The sequence below is a fragment of the Myripristis murdjan genome, chromosome 14 (genome assembly GCF_902150065.1).
Source record: "Myripristis murdjan chromosome 14, fMyrMur1.1, whole genome shotgun sequence".
Classification (NCBI taxonomy): Eukaryota; Metazoa; Chordata; class Actinopteri; order Holocentriformes; family Holocentridae; genus Myripristis; species Myripristis murdjan.
The window spans coordinates 26,806,203-26,822,673 of record NC_043993.1 but is presented as its reverse complement, the minus strand read 5'-3'; the positions used below and the strand labels follow the sequence as shown (position 1 = coordinate 26,822,673).

Below are 16,471 nucleotides of genomic sequence, written 5' to 3'. Positions count from 1 at the left end.
TTTCCTTTAAGGGCATGAAAGAGTTAATGAAGATGATGTAAGAGAGGATGGTCAAAATTGCAAGGCCTTGCACTATCTGTGAACACTTTCTTTTGCATAAAAATTTCATCACCAAATCATCAATTCGTAGGAACATCTTAAAAGAGAAAAGCAAGAACTTGGGGAAACACACGTGACAAGCAGATATAATCCGATGTCATACATGTTTTTTTTGTTTTTTTTTTTTTTTTCCATCCTCCCTACAATCCCCGGTGCGGCTGTGGTCTCAGCACTCTGTCTGGCTGACTGACTGTAGAATTGGAGCTTAGCAGGCGGTGCCCCCCCATCAGTTTGAAGTGGTCCCTGGGATAAGTTAGTCCAGTTTGAGCTGCTGTCCCTCTCAGTTCAGCTGAAGTATAATTCCTTCCCCTCTCACATCACCGGCTTCAACATTATACAGAGAGACAGCTGAGTAATTGCCATCAAACTTTCCTGCTCGCTCCTCTTTCCCTGAGCAGCGGGGATGGGAGGGGTACAGTAGCAGCAGAAAATATGAACTGCAATCTCCCTGAGCTCAGAGCAGGAGCAGAGAGGCTCCGGTTATGCAGTCCTGTGAAACAGATGACGGAGAACGACGGGATCTGGTTGTGAATGCTGATTTTCTTTTAATTCCCGGTGTGGATCGGTCATTTCTGTAGAGAGGACGACGAGGTACCAGTTGATGCCACGTTTAACAGGCTAGGAGTCATTTTGATAGCTCGAGCCACGGTTTAGAGGATGGAATGGGGCTTCCTCCAAGGAGGTCTCCAACGCCGACTCAGCAAGAGGAATATTCTCACTGGGCTGCCCTCTTTCTGCAAGTCTGGATTTAAAATTGTAAAAAGCTGTATCCTCTGCGTAAAGCTCTGTATCTGTGGTATTAGGATGTTTTTATATAGACTGAATACAAAGTTAAGTTGGACATGCATGTGCTAAGTTAAACAGCATATGTTTAATGATCCAGTATTTCATTTAGTTAATGTGGCGTCCCTTTGGTTTCAGAGCAGCTGTTACGGCACGCAATAGCAATAAGGCCTTTTTAACGAAGGCTGAATGTGCGGTGGTGCTTTTGCTGTGTTTTTCAGAGGAGACACCTCTGAAGCTTCATCTCACACTTTCACCCACCCACTCACTCACTGGGCGTGTCTGTCATTTTTGGAGGTGAGCAGGGTTTGCTCCCCGGTCCCCATCGTAGTCTAGTTTCCAGCGCTCCGGCAGGATGTTTATGTCTGTGTGGTACGCCAAAAAGATGGGCTGCCGCTTCATCAACAACGTACGCAAAGCCAAGAAACATCGACATCACATGCTGGTAGGCACCCAGTTGACATGTGGGTTTATTACGACTTGTTTCCTAAAAAGCATTATTGACGTATTTGTGCTCTTCTTTGCGATGATTGTGCTTCTAAATGTTTGTTCTTTTGCTGTTTTAGCACAGGAATGACGTTTGTGGTTGCAGAATATGTTGGATGCCATTCATAATAATAAGCATGTGCGCAGGTAAACAGCTCAGGTTAATTTAAGGCTGTCGCTGCGTATAGGGCCCATGATGATAAATATTTGAATCACAGCATGCCTGATCAAATGCTCCACTGGCTGTGTGTGTTTCTTCACAGATGTGTGGAAATCCTGTTCTAATGGTGTTGCAACACATTTAGAATTAGTGTTTTTTTTTTTTTCATCTCTAATTTGAAAACCACACACAAGCAAATGTGAGAGCTATACCCTGCCATCCAATTTAGCCTCTGTCATATCCTGCTCTCAAACTCACACTTACAACCCACATACAAGCACAGAGGTACCTTTAAGTCTCATGCCATTCTCTTCCCAAATCACCACCCAGCCCCCAGCACGCTCAACACAACGCTTCACACACAAACACACTTGCCTTCTCATTGTCATCCCTTCATTAGCACTGTACCGCCTTGAGGTTAGGGCCAGTCTGGAGTCTTTGGTGTTGTTATCTCTCTCAGTGTTTACCCTGCTTTCTCTGTTCAACACTTCAACAGAGGAGCAGAGATTCAGATTCAGACACTCATCAGGCTTACAGAAAACCACCTCTCACTGCATGCCTGCTTAATTGCCGCTATCAAAAGGCCCTCTTTCATTTTCTGGCACACACTTATTCATAATGTGAAATTGCAAATTTCAATAGAGGGCATTAGGTACTTGCTTTTATATGGAAAGGCTTTCCAGCTGCTAAAAGGTGTGCAGAGCCTCTAATGCAAGCCTTGCTTTGTATCCACTACCAGCAGATATGACATCATCCTTTCTGCTGATATTTGAAGTTACCACTGCGTACTCTGCCATGTATAAAGTGTGAAAAAGACCGAAAGGAACGCGGAGCCGGAGGTGTGAACATGCAGATAATCGGTGGACTACCATGCATACATACCCGGCGTACATAGAAGCAGATTGATCAGATTATTGCCACGTATGATGTAATTCACATGTGGTATTTGTGAAAGGGCATATACAGTACGGAGCTACACCCTTACAGTGACAGACTGGCATGCTTTCCACTGTCAGCAAGTTTTTACAGTCAGATGTGAGTGGAGAATTTAAAAAGGCTGTTGTGTATAATTCCAGTACAGCGCATGCCAGATATCAGTTTTTGATGTGACGTAACTGATCATACTATTGCAACAGGGGCTGTGCCATGTCATATTGTTCACAATAATACCGGTATAAATTTGCACATGAAAAAAAAGTATCATATCATGATATCCATGGTATAGCAGTATGAAGACACGTTGTTGCTTTTGCCTACAGCTTTCTGTCACCACAACAACTAACAGAGCAGCGTCAGCCTCTGACCACAAATTAGTTCAGCGTTTTCCACACTGCCCAGGTATAAATATTAATAATGGCTGCCCAAGTATAATTCAACCCATTCAGGTTTTCCCATTAGAGCCATTACTTTCTCATCACTCCCGCGCAGCTTTGTGGTCACTGTCACCGTGAAGCCAGCACTTTCATCTGCCCAGACACATACATCTTAAACATGTTGTTATTAGAGCTGGGTATCAAAATTTGTTACCTTTATGGCACCATAAAAGCCTCACTACTGCACTTTATTGAACAAAGTGTCCTTAGATACAGATGGAGTAAAAACACTAAAATAAGCTGAAAAATTAATTTGAATTAAAATGATGAAACAAGAAATAGTAAGGTAGATATAGGCTAATGTATTTTTTCATATATTTTCAATAGACAATGACCCCCTTGCCCCCATACAGTGCCATTCTGTAGTTATTATTTTATTTTTTCATATCATCTTGAATATCATTAATGCAAATTACCCTAAAAAATTATTGTGATAGTATTTTAAGGCCATGTCGCCAACCCCTAATTTTTCTCAGGAAATTATGTTAGAAATCAAATTATATAATCTAATATGCTGTAAAAATACTGTACTGTAAATACTGCAAAATGTCGAAATTACACAACTGAACAAAGCACAGTGGATCTGTTTTAGCTGAGTCTTTCATTGCAAATTCATTCTGACACTTGGTTTGTGGTGTATCAGGAGGTGAAGGTCTGCATGAGGATGGATGGTGTTGCTGGCATTAGAGGCGCAGCAGTGGATGGCTCAGCTGTATAGGTGCTGCTAAAATATTGGTGGGCAACGGCCAAACAATGTAAATCCTCACAACCCCGACTTCTAACAAGTTGACAGAACAGAGCGGGGAGCGGAGAGGGCTCTGTCAAAATCCCTGCAGGGTAACTGCCTGCGCTGGGCTTGGATTTCTGCTGGCTATGCCTGTTATTTCTGTCTCCAGATAAGGATGCTCTTGACGTAATGTTGAGTAGCACGGCCCGTTAGACACAGCTAAAGGGTAAAGCTCCGCTCACTGCTGCTATAATCTAACAGCGCACAGGAAAAGTAGGGCTCTTGAGTTCTCTGTGGCAGAGTTTCAAGTCTGTTCATCATTTGAGCCATATATTCTTACATCATGGTTGATGTTTGACTCCAATTTTATGGGAATAATTATGATACATTCTGAGCCAATTCCCTGAGTTTTCCTGAGTATAGGCAACACTTAAGGGTAATATGCTTTGGTTTAATTTCCACTATCTCTGAGTGAGATTGTATCCTGTAGCCATTACAAAAAGGTACTGGGAACGGATATGAAGATTATTATTTTCCTTAAATCCTTGGAATGTTGTTCAATTTTTAATGGTAGTTTCATTTGTATGTATGTGTGTGTGTGTGTGCATGCGTCTGTGTGCGTGTGTGTGTGTGTACCAGCCCTGTGTATTAGAGCTGTCAGGTCTGTGAAGGTCAGTAAGCTGATTTTATGCTGCTGCTGCTGCTGTTTGCTGTTCTGTAAGCACTTTAGATGCACAGCGTCTTCCCCATGCTAATCAGGGTGGGACGAAACAATGACAGAAATAAATACAGGAGTTTATAGAGTCAGAGATGCTGCAGACTGAACACTCTCTGAGGAGTACATGATGCTAAATTTGCATCTTCAGACCTAAAATGCCTTTACGCACAGAAAATCTATCCTGGAAAGAAGCAGACAAGGATGAGAGCGTGTGAGAAAAATAGCAGGGATTTAAAAAAAAAAAAAAAAAGCAGAAGAATAAAGATGCTGTGCAGAGGTTAATACTGACTGTAAGTGAGCTGTGGCTGCATATTCAGTGTCCCTGACATCCTGTGTGTGTGAGCGAGAGAGAGACTCAGAGAGACAGAGAGAGAGAGAGAGAGAGTGAGAGAGAGCAGGTAAATGTAACTCATATCAGTGCAATCTAATCTGCCTGTCTTGTTATTGACTCATTTTCTTGGTGTGTCTATTGCCTTGTTCTTAGTTAATGAGTTGCTGAAACACTGAGATGCTTTCTTGGGCTCTACACTTTACGCTGTGACACACCAAGCCGATGGTTGGTCATCAGCCAGTGTTTTTGGTGGTAATTTTAAATACATAATGCAGTGAAATGAATTCAATGTGTATTCATAATTATTTAACACTACTGATAACCTTGATTGTAAATCTTCATATTGCCCCATATTGCCCCCTTCTAAGCTGCTCCAACCTAAACCAATGAGCAAGGCAGAGGAAAAACAGGGCTCACATCAGTTGTTTCCATGTCCATTGTCGATGGATCGTAACAAATGACTCTTTCTGGCGGTGCACTCTCTCCCCTAGCAGAGTGACATCCACAGCGGAGTGAGAACAGTGTTATCACAGCCAAGAGCTAAAATGGCCATCATTCTTGGCTGTGACTGCAGGAGAGGCGGAGGCAGAGGTGCCATGCTGAGGATTCATACCAGAGGTGCCTGCTCTTTGAGTTTCTGCTCTTATTTCTTAATAACGTTTCTGCCACTTCCTTCTCTGCCTCCAGGGAAATTCTCCTCCAGTGGTGGTGAACACTGACACACTCGATGGCTCCCCATATGTAAGGATTATGTTTAATCTTCTCTTTATTGTGTTATTATGTTAGACTCTGACTAACCTATATGCTGCTTTACGCTCAGTCTATATTATCAGTCATTTCAATACTTTCCAGATGTGACTTTGTGTATTGTTCTAATTCGAATTATTAATTTTACTCCTTTTTAATTAAGCTTTTAAAGTTAATGTTCAAAATTTACTGGATGAATAAATTATGTACACACCCTCTGATATACATTTTGAACTGAACAGAACAGTAATGTGACTTAATTTGTATGACTTCTTCGAAAATATAGTTTAAAAAAAAAAATGAGATGTGAAACACCTCTAAAACGTGACCATGAATGGTAAGGGATTAGGGAGTGAAGCCTCTTAGAGTAAAAAGCCAGTCCTCATAGATGACTACTTTTGCAGCGCTACAGCAGTATGAGAAAGTGTTTTCTGGGTCAAACACCTAAACAATGCAGTTTGAAGTTGCTTGAGTCTCCCTTCCTTAGGGATTTTTTTTTAATTATAGAGGTGCAGCTGATATGTAGCTCAGCTCTTTAACCAGATGGTGAACTCAGCAGCGATCAGATATAAAGCATGTGCTACAGTGGCCCTGTTCTCAGTAGGCGATCTATCCAGTCTCCCAGTGACTCAGTGAGCTAAGGCACATGTCATGTAACCACAGTGTCCTCGGACCTTTGGCTGCACGTCGTCCCGGCCTTTGTGTTTCCCTTTGCTGTGGACGATCCAATACAGACAATGTGAAAAAGAAACTTTAAAGGAATACTCCAACATTTTGGGCTTTTTCAATTTTTTGCCTCTTTCCCATTTGCCCAGACTAAGACACGATAATGTACCATTTTCACCTCTGTTAAGTCCAGTGGTTCAGTTCCTATATGTATTTCATGTTAGCTTAGCATAAAGACTTGACGTCTATGGGAGTCATTAGCCTCGCTCTGTCAAAGTGAAAAAAATAAATGTTACAGCAGCTCTGAAGCTGTCTTATTTACACAGTGTATGATGTGCACGTGAAATACAGGTCTTGGAATTTCAGGGTATTTTGCCCAAAACATTGAAGTATTCCTTTAACAAAAATGCAAATATCACACTCAAGTAAGGATGTTTTCACTTGTCTGTCTTTTTATTGGCAAGATGGATTTAGGTGAAATTTTGAGGACAGATAAAGTAGATTTTAGTGTCAATCCAGATTGTGAATGGCCACAATTTGTTGATCATGATATTTACAGTAATATGCTGCATGCAGGCACTTTGAAATCAGCTGCGAAACAGCTTTGCATTCACACGTTATTTTCTTGGAAAATCAAACCCAGCAGGCAAACGCTAAACAAAAATAAACCACTACAAAGGAGCTTTGTGTGCCAGATAAATGTTAAGTGCTGGTGGAGGTTTGTGGTCTAAATTGGACTGCACTGTTTATAAATATGTTTGATTTCCTGTACGAAAAGGATGACTATCATAAAATGAAACCAGTTTCTCCCTAAATAGCAGTTAACAGAAACAGCAACATCTTATTCTCACAGGTGAATGGGACAGAGGGGGAAATCGAGTATGAGGAGATCACACTGGAGAGAGTGAGTCTGTCGGTCGGTCCATTCATACTGACTTTAATGTACACATCCATTCTTTTATACACTCCTAGTGATTGGTGGCTTTATTTAGTACTAATCATGTGATCTTTACAGGATAAAAGCCACCATTAAATGCCCCTGCTGTGATTAATAATCCGCCTGTGTATTTGTTCAGGGTAACTCAGGCCTGGGCTTCAGCATAGCAGGGGGAACAGACAATCCCCATGTGGGCGATGATCCCAGCATCTTCATCACTAAAATCATACCTGGAGGAGCTGCAGCTCAAGATGGACGGCTGAGGTAAAGCCACATGAGCACATACATTCTCTTAGCCTGCATACATAAATTCATATATCCTCTCTCAGACCTTAACTTACATACAATTAAAAACCTTGGGATAGCTCAGGGGGTTTTCAGAGGAGACACATGTAGCTCTGCTGCAGCCGTCCCCTGTATTTTTCTCTGCCAGCCCTCTTGCACATTATCCTTTGTGTTCACTCACTCAGACAACTGGCTGTTTTTGCACCAGCGAGCCCGCCCAGTCCACTGCCCAGATCTAACCTGACCCCTTCATTTTAAGAACCAAGTACAATACAGCAGTGGAGCCCATCCAGTGTCACAGTTACATTAGAGAGGATAGATGAACTCGCCTCTCGTTCAAGGCTGGCACATCTCAACCAGATCAATATCGGCCATCACTTGTGAATTTTCCTGCAGTTTTGATCGTGAAACACTTGCTGTGTCTGCAGTATGATTGATCTATTTTTATTTTGTTTTTTGGGGCACAAATGATTCTTGTTTATACTGTGCATACCAGGTTTGGACCCATTTTGAGCAAAACAAGAAGGAAAGGAGAAGGTGTGGGTGTAATACATGTATACAGCATATATATTAAATTAAATATACTGTATATTTTTTCTGTGTCAAGATTTTGGCTTACCATATGAAACTCCATAATCCCACTGTTAAGATTTAAATCTCCTAGTGCTTGTGATATGCTTAATTTTATTGTGCAAATGGAGGAAATGTGTAGGAACCAGCAGTGAAGACAGACTTCAGATGAAAAAAAAAAGATGCAATGCCAACCAAACAAACAGCAAATGGCATTGTTTAATATACAGAAATTAGATCTCAAGGAAAAGATTAGAGGGAACAGATTCTCAGGGAGGCCATTACAAGAATTTGTGACAAATGTGAAGTTTGTTTTCCCACCTTTGAAACAGCTTGTAGTGCAGAGTTTGTGCATTTTATGAGCCCTTTTCCCTGTAACACTACAATAACCATGACACAGACTGAGGCGTCACACCCTCATCTTTTCATACGACCTATCAGCAGCCCTCTGGGATGACTTCCGAGTTTCTGGAGTCCTGGAACCAAGGATTAATATTTGCCTGAATGCACGGGCTTTCTTGGCCTTTTATGATTGCTGCGAGCAATGTGTCAAACACCTCAGGGAGAGTAATAAAGACAATACTCTTGCAATCCTATGGTTGCTCATGTAGTAGTCTCTCTGGATCTCATATAATCTCCTATAATTTGAGAATCTGTAACAAAGTCCTAAATTCATGCCATAAATAGAATGGCACTGGCATCCCTATAGATCATTTGTTATCTCTGTTTGATGACTCATATATCACCTCTAAGAAAGTCCTTGTAGTATAGCTGATATAGAACATTTCATATGTGCATAAATGTTTTTATGACACGGTAATGGTTTATGTAAAATCATAAAAATCATATGCACATGAAATTCGGGGGCTTTTTTAAATGACACCAAAAGGCTTCTTGTATGGCACAACTTTAAGTAAACATTCTGGTGTTATGTAGAAGCCTTTTTGTTGTACACAATGAGTACACATCCAAAAAGACAGCGTTTCTTTCATCTATGAGCTATTTTAAAATGATGAAAAAAATACACTCTTCTTTCTATGAAGATCAAATTATTTATTGCCAACATCGCTCAGCTCTGCCTGTCACTGTGCAGTCCCTCGTATAACGATGCAGTGTCTCTGCTTCCCTTTGGAGATGGTTTTATTGATGTCTCTCTATAATTAAACCTCTTGTGACCCCACAGATTATTTCTAAATTTTGCAGGCAATTTTTCTCGAGCAGAAATCCAATTGTAAGCACACAAATGGCATTGTGATAAGTAACGTTTTTAGGCCTTTCAAGGAAAATTGTGTTTGTCTGAAAATTGCTGTTTCATCAAATTACGCTCGCAGTTCTTGAACCCCCAAGCTGTCACTTTTCCTGTATGTATCAACCTTTCATCATTCACGATAAAAAAAATAACTATGGTGCAGTTGTCCAGAACCTCATAGATCAATAACACAACGGTTTTGTCATTCTTTTATTCTCAATTTACAATCAGATATTGAGAGTTGGGAAGGGGGAGCACTTAACGCTGGTGGTGACACCGGATCCGCAGCACAGCAAATGTTGGAAGTTGACTGCTCCTGACCTTGTCAGGTGGCGTATTATACCAGATTTGCTCACCAAAACAAACTCATGCTGCATTTTCACTTTCCCTCCCACTGTCTCCTTCCCTCTGTCTGTTTCTTAGTGTGAATGATTGCATCCTCTTTGTGAATGATGTCGATGTGAGGGAGGTGACACACAGCCAAGCTGTGGAGGCTCTTAAGGAGGCAGGTGCTATCGTCCGCCTCTACGTCCTCCGCAGAAAACCAGCAGCAGAGAAAGTCACTGAGATCAAACTCATCAAAGGGCCCAAAGGTAGTTGTGAGTGTTTGACAGCATGCGTGATTATGGATCAGTGTGTCAGTGATTTTGTGTGGGCATTTGAATGCTTTTCACCCATCTTAGCTCTGCCATCTGGATTTAGCATCTCTGCTCAGAATTAACCCATACCTGCCTCTCTTGCTCCCTCCCTTTCTCATCCTTTTTCCCCAGGTTTAGGTTTCAGCATCGCTGGAGGGGTGGGAAACCAGCACATACCAGGAGATAACAGTATCTATGTCACCAAGATCATTGAAGGCGGTGCTGCTCATAAAGATGGCCGTCTGCAGATTGGGGATAAGATATTAGCGGTCGGTCACTCGTATATCCTAGCCAGCATGCATGCTCATGTGTACGCACACACACTTGAAAGCCCTGGTTTTCTCATTTGGCAGACATACACAAACATACACACAGACCGACGCTCACACACTTGTGTACTTCAGCAGCATTGATGTATTAAGAGCCAAGATAAATTACAGCTGTAATTTTCATGCCCTGAGATTACTTTCATTAATATGGTAATAGATGTGTGGGATGGGATAAATGTTTTAACTGTGGCAGTGCCACAGTGTGTGTCGAGCAGTGTTACTGCCATCTGTTGGACAGCAGGGAGACTGTAGCAAAGCAGGTCCAAGTTCAGCACCAGCAGCATCAAAATGGTGCTAGAATTTCTACTAAATGGTGTCCGAGATGTCCAGTGCTTTACTCCTAAATAGGATGTGACACCATGATTCTACGACTCTGTTTATAAAAAATGGCCATCATTGTTTAATAAGGTCACGTGCTCTGTTTTATAAATATATAATCTAGGACACACACACACACACACACTGTACTTTTATGTGCATGTCACTGAATTCCCATACACAAATTCCTCTCTATGTTCAAGCACTTAGACTGTGTGTCCTTGCATAGATTTGGTGTGAAGCTGACATTGTAGGTGGATAGATAAGCACCACCTGTATGAAGACCCTTTCAAACCACACTTTTATGTCAAATTGTGTCAGTTTACATGGAGAAATGCCATTTTCCCTGAACTGTAAAATGTGTTCAAAGGGTTCCAGTGCCAGCTTGGTCGTGAAAGTGACAGATGCCAAATGTTCCATGTGAACGCCACCTTGGATGTGTCAGCTTGGGGGACACAGTGTCACATTTTGTCAGATGATCGAGCAGCACCCTTCCACACAGAGCCTTTTTTAAAATGTTTTATTTTGTAATTTATTATCTAACCCTTATTTAACCCCTTGAGATGGATGATCTCTTTTCCAAGGGAGACCAGTCCAAGATTAAATAGAGTTTAAATAGAGTAAAATACACCGGACAGGGACCAAACATACAAGGAAGAGGCTAAAACCAGCTCAAATGAGGCAGTTGCATTTTGTTGCTTTAAATTCTTCCAAGTGAATTAGATTATTAAAATTTAGCATCCTTTGCAGATTATTCTAAGTCCAGGGAGCAAATTAGGAGAAGGTTTTTGCCCTTAGATCTGTGGAAGTTTGTAAGGACGCCACCTGGTGGAACAAAGCTGACGACTGCTGGAGTCAAATCAAATCATAAAGCATTCGATGATGAGTACAGGAGCCAGAGTTTGTTATAAATCGTAGAGCTCTGTGCCTTGTATAGCTGTAAATTGTACATAATGGTCCTGATTATGTCTCCTTGCTTTGTGCGCCTGGTCAGGTGAACAGTGTGTGTCTGGAGGACGTGATGCATGAGGACGCGGTGGGGGCTTTGAAGAACACAGCCGAGGTGGTCTACCTCAGGGTGGCCAAGCCCAACAACCTGTACCTGACCAACTCTTACAACCCTCCAGACCTCACCAGCAGTATGGATCACTCTCTTTTTTTTTTTTTTTTTACACTGTGTTGACCGACTTTTCCCAGGCATGCCGGGGGCAAGAGGTCCAGACAAATAAACAAGAGCATTTCAACATAGCTGTTCAGAAATTATTTGGAAAATACAGTACATGGTGGAAGACAAGTAGTCAAACAGAGAAGAACATTGTGGGAACTGCAGGAAAATACAAAACCAAGATTCAGGATGTAGTTACATTTTCACACAGTCATTTTTTTTTATTTTTTTTTTTTTGGCTTTTTTTATTGGATAGATGCACCTCAGTAAATGACTGATAAGATTTGTAAAAATTGTATTTTCCTAGACCATGATGAGGTTTGATAGGTATGGAGTGAAGTGGTTGACACATGACTATGTTGATAAAAAAGGCTTCCCCTATATCTCAAAATCTTAAAATAATATATGAGATGATAGCACACATTTTTAGAGAAAAGATAAACACATGACTTTCCAAAGGGGATTTCTTTGTGCACATGCCTGGTGTAAGGTGCATTATAGACTTTATATTATGTTGTGTGTTAATCCTGCTTTGGTTTTTGTGTCTGTGTTTCTCCAGCATATTCTCACATGGATACAGACCTCAGTCACCCCAGTTATCTGGGGTCAGATTACCCACAAGCCCTCACTCCCACCTCACCTAGCCGGTTTTCTCCTGTTCTGCATGGCATGATGGGAGACGAAGACATTCCTAGGTAAGCAAAACAGAAGAACAGATAGTAGAAGTAACAGTAGGAGGAGGAGAGTATTAGCTTTAGTGTTTGTGTTTATGAACTAAATTTGACTTTGTATTGATGTTGTGACCTGCTCTGTTTTCTGCTTTACCCTCTCAACCATCTGTCTGCAGGGACCCTCGAAGAGTGCTGATCCACCGAGGCTCCACAGGTCTGGGCTTCAACATTGTGGGAGGAGAAGATGGAGAAGGCATCTTTATCTCCTTCATCCTAGCAGGGGGTCCCGCTGACCTCAGCGGAGAGCTGCACAAGGGCGACCAGATCCTTAGTGTGAGGACACTATTCTTCATGAAGTCTTAACACAAACACACACACACACACACACACACACACCATAGTGACACAGAGATTTGTCAGCTCTAGGTGGTAACGGTCATTTTGTGTGTTCCAGGTGAACGGCGTGGACCTGCGCATGGCCACGCATGAACAGGCAGCCGCAGCCCTGAAGAACGCAGGCCAGACTGTGACCATCATCGCTCAGTACAGACCAGATGGTAAAGCCACAACACGCCACATGTGTCACATATACACAGGGTGCATCGTTGTTAACATATCCATGTCTGGTTTTGGGGCAGCAAATGTTTGTGTGAATGTACATGTGGATATATTTGATTCTGTGATGAAGATGTAGGCAGTGGTGGACAAAGTACACAACCCCATGACTTGACTTGTTTGTAGAACCACTTTGCAACATAAATGTATTCACCACCACCAGGTTAGCTGGTTTAGTCGTAGAAAGCCGTTTGAAAGTGAATGTCTTGCTTAGGCTTGTTTCACAGAGCTGGATGACATATTTCCACTTTCACATCAAACCCAGTTCACAGCGAGTGCTGTGGCTGTTTTTTCTCCTGTGAGGAACACGACATGTGGCCAGTCACATCTTAGAAAAGATTAAAAAAAAAAAAAAAAAAATCAACAGCTGACTTCAAAGCTGTGCTTAAAAGTGATGGATAACGACCACCTTCATGGAAATGTCATGGAGTCAAAAGTACAGTATTTGTCTTTGAAATGTAGGAGAGTGAAAGCCAGAAGATTACAAAAAAAACAAATACTCAAGTAAAGTAGAGATATTTGAAAAATGATTTTGTTACTGTGAACCACTGCGTCTAAGTAACATGAGGCTAGAAGTGAAGGGTTTGGTTCCAGAATAAGATATCCGCCCCCCCTCATAACTTTCACATATTACCTGCTGAAAATTTGAAGTGGAAAGTTCTGGGTTTTTATTTAAATTAGGAGCAATTTTAATGCATTTTCTATCAACTCACTTATTCTGAGGATGGACTCATTTGTACTTTCTGAATAATTTCAGGTCAAAAAGGTTTGTCCCAAATTGATGAATAGGGTTTTGGAATGACATGCTTCAAATACGAAATATTCAAAATGGCACATATTTTTATGCCGCAGCAACAGTAAATACGTCTTTGCAAGTCATTCAGTCTCGCCTTGCATTTAAAAATCTTCCAGTGGAGTGGAAGCCATTGTGTTGCAAATCAGCTTGTTTCAAGAATCTTATTTAAGGAAATGTCATTTGAAGAGTGTTTATTGGTGCGTTATTCTGCTTTGTTTCAAAATTTTGACACCGCTTCCTAGAAATTTCTGGATCCAAGTGGAACAACCCCACTGGTAGTATCTGATTCGTTCAGGTGTAGGAAAATTAAGACTCGATGTGGAGCTAAATGACTCATGAGGACAGGCTTTTTTTTTTTTTTTTTTTTTTTTTTTGCAGGCTTATAATTGGTAATTAGTCTCTATGTGTTTGTGTTTGTGTGTTTCAGAGTATAGCCGTTTTGAAGCCAAGATCCATGACTTGAGGGAACAGCTGATGAACAGCAGCATGGGCTCCGGGACCACAACGCTAAGGAGCAACCCAAAGAGAGGCTTCTACGTCAGGTCTCCGACTCCACAAAACACTGGCTGCAGGCGACGGCAATAAATTATACATTTAAAGAGAGGTACTTACAGATTTACTGCCTTCTTCCATCACTCAGGGCTCTTTTTGACTACGACAAGACTGCAGACTGCGGCTTCCTCAGTCAGGCGGTGGGCTTCAGGTTTGGGGACATTCTCCACGTGCTGGACTGCGGGGACGAGGAGTGGTGGCAGGCCCGCAGGGTGAGCCCCCAGAACGAGGCAGAGGAGGTCGGCTTCATCCCCAGCAAGCACAGGTCAGCCGCTCTCCTCACTGTGTGTGGGTGTGTGTGTGTGTGTGTTTGTTTGATATGTCTGTGTTTCATCATCTCGTTTTGTTTCACCGTTCACTGCACACCTTGATTAAATCTTTCTGCTCAGTGTACATCTTAAAGAGTTCATGCATTTGGGCGCTCACGTCACCGTCTGATTATTCTGATGTTTCAAACATGGATGTGTGAGCTCAGTTACCATACAGAAATCTAGAGGTAAATTAATATCTTAACCATTTTAGCTTCTTGATTGTTCTTCTTTTGCAACTCTCCTTTGCTGACAAAAAAAAAAAAAAAAAAAAAAAAAAAAAAAAATCAAGCAGCACTTATGCAATGGTAACCAGTGTATAAAGGCCATAATAGCCTCAAAGTGTAATGCAATTTGGGCCAATTTAGCCATGCCAAATCCACTTTGCACCAGCTCCATATACCTAACAACATTACCACTGTAGCCATTCTTTTTTTTCTCTGTTCCCTCTCTGAATTTCACTGCGTTTTCTTGTTTTTTATTCCTGATTTCCTCAGAGTTGAAAGGAAAGAGTGGTCTCGCGTTAACACCAAAGAGAGGGTAAGCATATTCAGCAGAACCATTTGAATATGACAGGTTCTCCCAAAAGCGTTTCTCAGTCTAAGGCCCTTCTTTGTTTGTGTTGCAGGACCATAGTCGAGACAGCTTGGGCTCTCAAGGTAAGCCAGCCTGAAGCACGACTGTACGTTCAGGCTGATAGTGGCCATATTGCCTTGTTCTCCTGCGTTTGATTGGAGCCTGATCAGTCTAGTCTACTAATATTGCAGCAATGAGCAGGACACAAGATTAGCTGCTTACATTAGCTGCAGCCAACCTTTCCCAAATATAGGTTACTGCTTTACTGGAACATGTCTGGAGGTGAGTGGGTTGAATCATCAGAGATGGGCATTACAACAGCAAGGTCAGTTCAAAGTGAGCAGCCTCTAAACAAGTGGACACATATCAAAATATCATAGGAAAACTATAAATCCCTATTATTTATCACTTATACAACAAGTGTAGTGGTTTGGTGTTTTAAGTTACCCCTGTAATACTACAAAGCTAAATAACCAGTGCCAGGGTCACGGCTGAGAAATTAAGAAGGTAAAAAGTATTAACAAGTATTGTGGTCAACCTCTCAGTCAACAACTAACCCCTTGACCCAGGAAGTCTTACACAAAGTCACAACGTTCATCAGTGTAATTTAAAGTAGATTGTTGCGGCTCCCTCCTGTATACCTGCACTGTTACACATGACATTATCTCCCCGTTTGTCCTGAAAAGCTGAAAAGCAAAGACAGTTTCGATGGGCAAAACCAGATACGACTGCAGTCAGCATGTCAGTGAAGCACAGGGACTTGAGTGGCAGCAAACGGACAATTCACCTCTTCACTTTTGGCCAGAACGTTTTCAACACAGCCGTACTCAAGCAGCCGCGTTTAAATGCCGTGTTACCCATGTATCAGTTTCTCTTGTGGGAAAATGATTAGGAAAAGCAATGTCTGACTTTCTTCCAGTCGTAGCAAAAGTAAGGAATCTCTGCTGACTGGTTTGCTTGTGCTGCCTGGAATGAACACAGAGCAAAGCCCCACAGGCTCAGTGTCGTTATGACAACAGTGATAACAAAAATTCCTACCTAGCTGATTGTTCTGTATCCCCTCTCCAGGGAGGGATAACTCTTCACACAGTTATGAGACAGTCACACAAGTGGAAGGTAAGATCACGCTAAAGCATATTGGAAATTTACAGCTTGCCCCGACAATTTCCAGATCATGGTTTGTATTTCTCGTCTTCAATTTCTCACAACTCTTTCTCTTTCTCTCCATGCAAAGTTCATTACGCGAGGCCCATCATCATCCTGGGTCCCGTGAAGGACAGGGTAAATGACGACCTGCTGTCTGAGTTCCCTGATAAGTTTGGATCTTGTGTCCCACGTAAGTATTTATATTGTAATTTACCATATGCAACCT

At 41.8% G+C, this 16,471-nt stretch overlaps 1 protein-coding gene across 1 annotated transcript in view; it reads left to right on the top strand.

The window, feature by feature from the left end:
* The window catches only part of dlg4a (discs, large homolog 4a (Drosophila)), a 57,822-nt gene that overhangs the window by 38,186 nt on the left and 3,165 nt on the right, over positions 1 to 16,471 (top strand). The window contains exons 4-18 of the mRNA XM_030068975.1: positions 5,365 to 5,418; positions 6,944 to 6,994; positions 7,167 to 7,291; positions 9,555 to 9,724; positions 9,902 to 10,038; positions 11,411 to 11,555; positions 12,141 to 12,276; positions 12,429 to 12,585; positions 12,707 to 12,809; positions 14,091 to 14,205; positions 14,304 to 14,480; positions 15,021 to 15,063; positions 15,152 to 15,182; positions 16,168 to 16,215; positions 16,334 to 16,435. Of these exons, the coding sequence (XP_029924835.1) occupies positions 5,365 to 5,418; positions 6,944 to 6,994; positions 7,167 to 7,291; positions 9,555 to 9,724; positions 9,902 to 10,038; positions 11,411 to 11,555; positions 12,141 to 12,276; positions 12,429 to 12,585; positions 12,707 to 12,809; positions 14,091 to 14,205; positions 14,304 to 14,480; positions 15,021 to 15,063; positions 15,152 to 15,182; positions 16,168 to 16,215; positions 16,334 to 16,435 (1,594 nt within the window). The remainder of the gene's footprint in view (positions 1 to 5,364; positions 5,419 to 6,943; positions 6,995 to 7,166; positions 7,292 to 9,554; positions 9,725 to 9,901; positions 10,039 to 11,410; positions 11,556 to 12,140; positions 12,277 to 12,428; positions 12,586 to 12,706; positions 12,810 to 14,090; positions 14,206 to 14,303; positions 14,481 to 15,020; positions 15,064 to 15,151; positions 15,183 to 16,167; positions 16,216 to 16,333; positions 16,436 to 16,471) is intronic.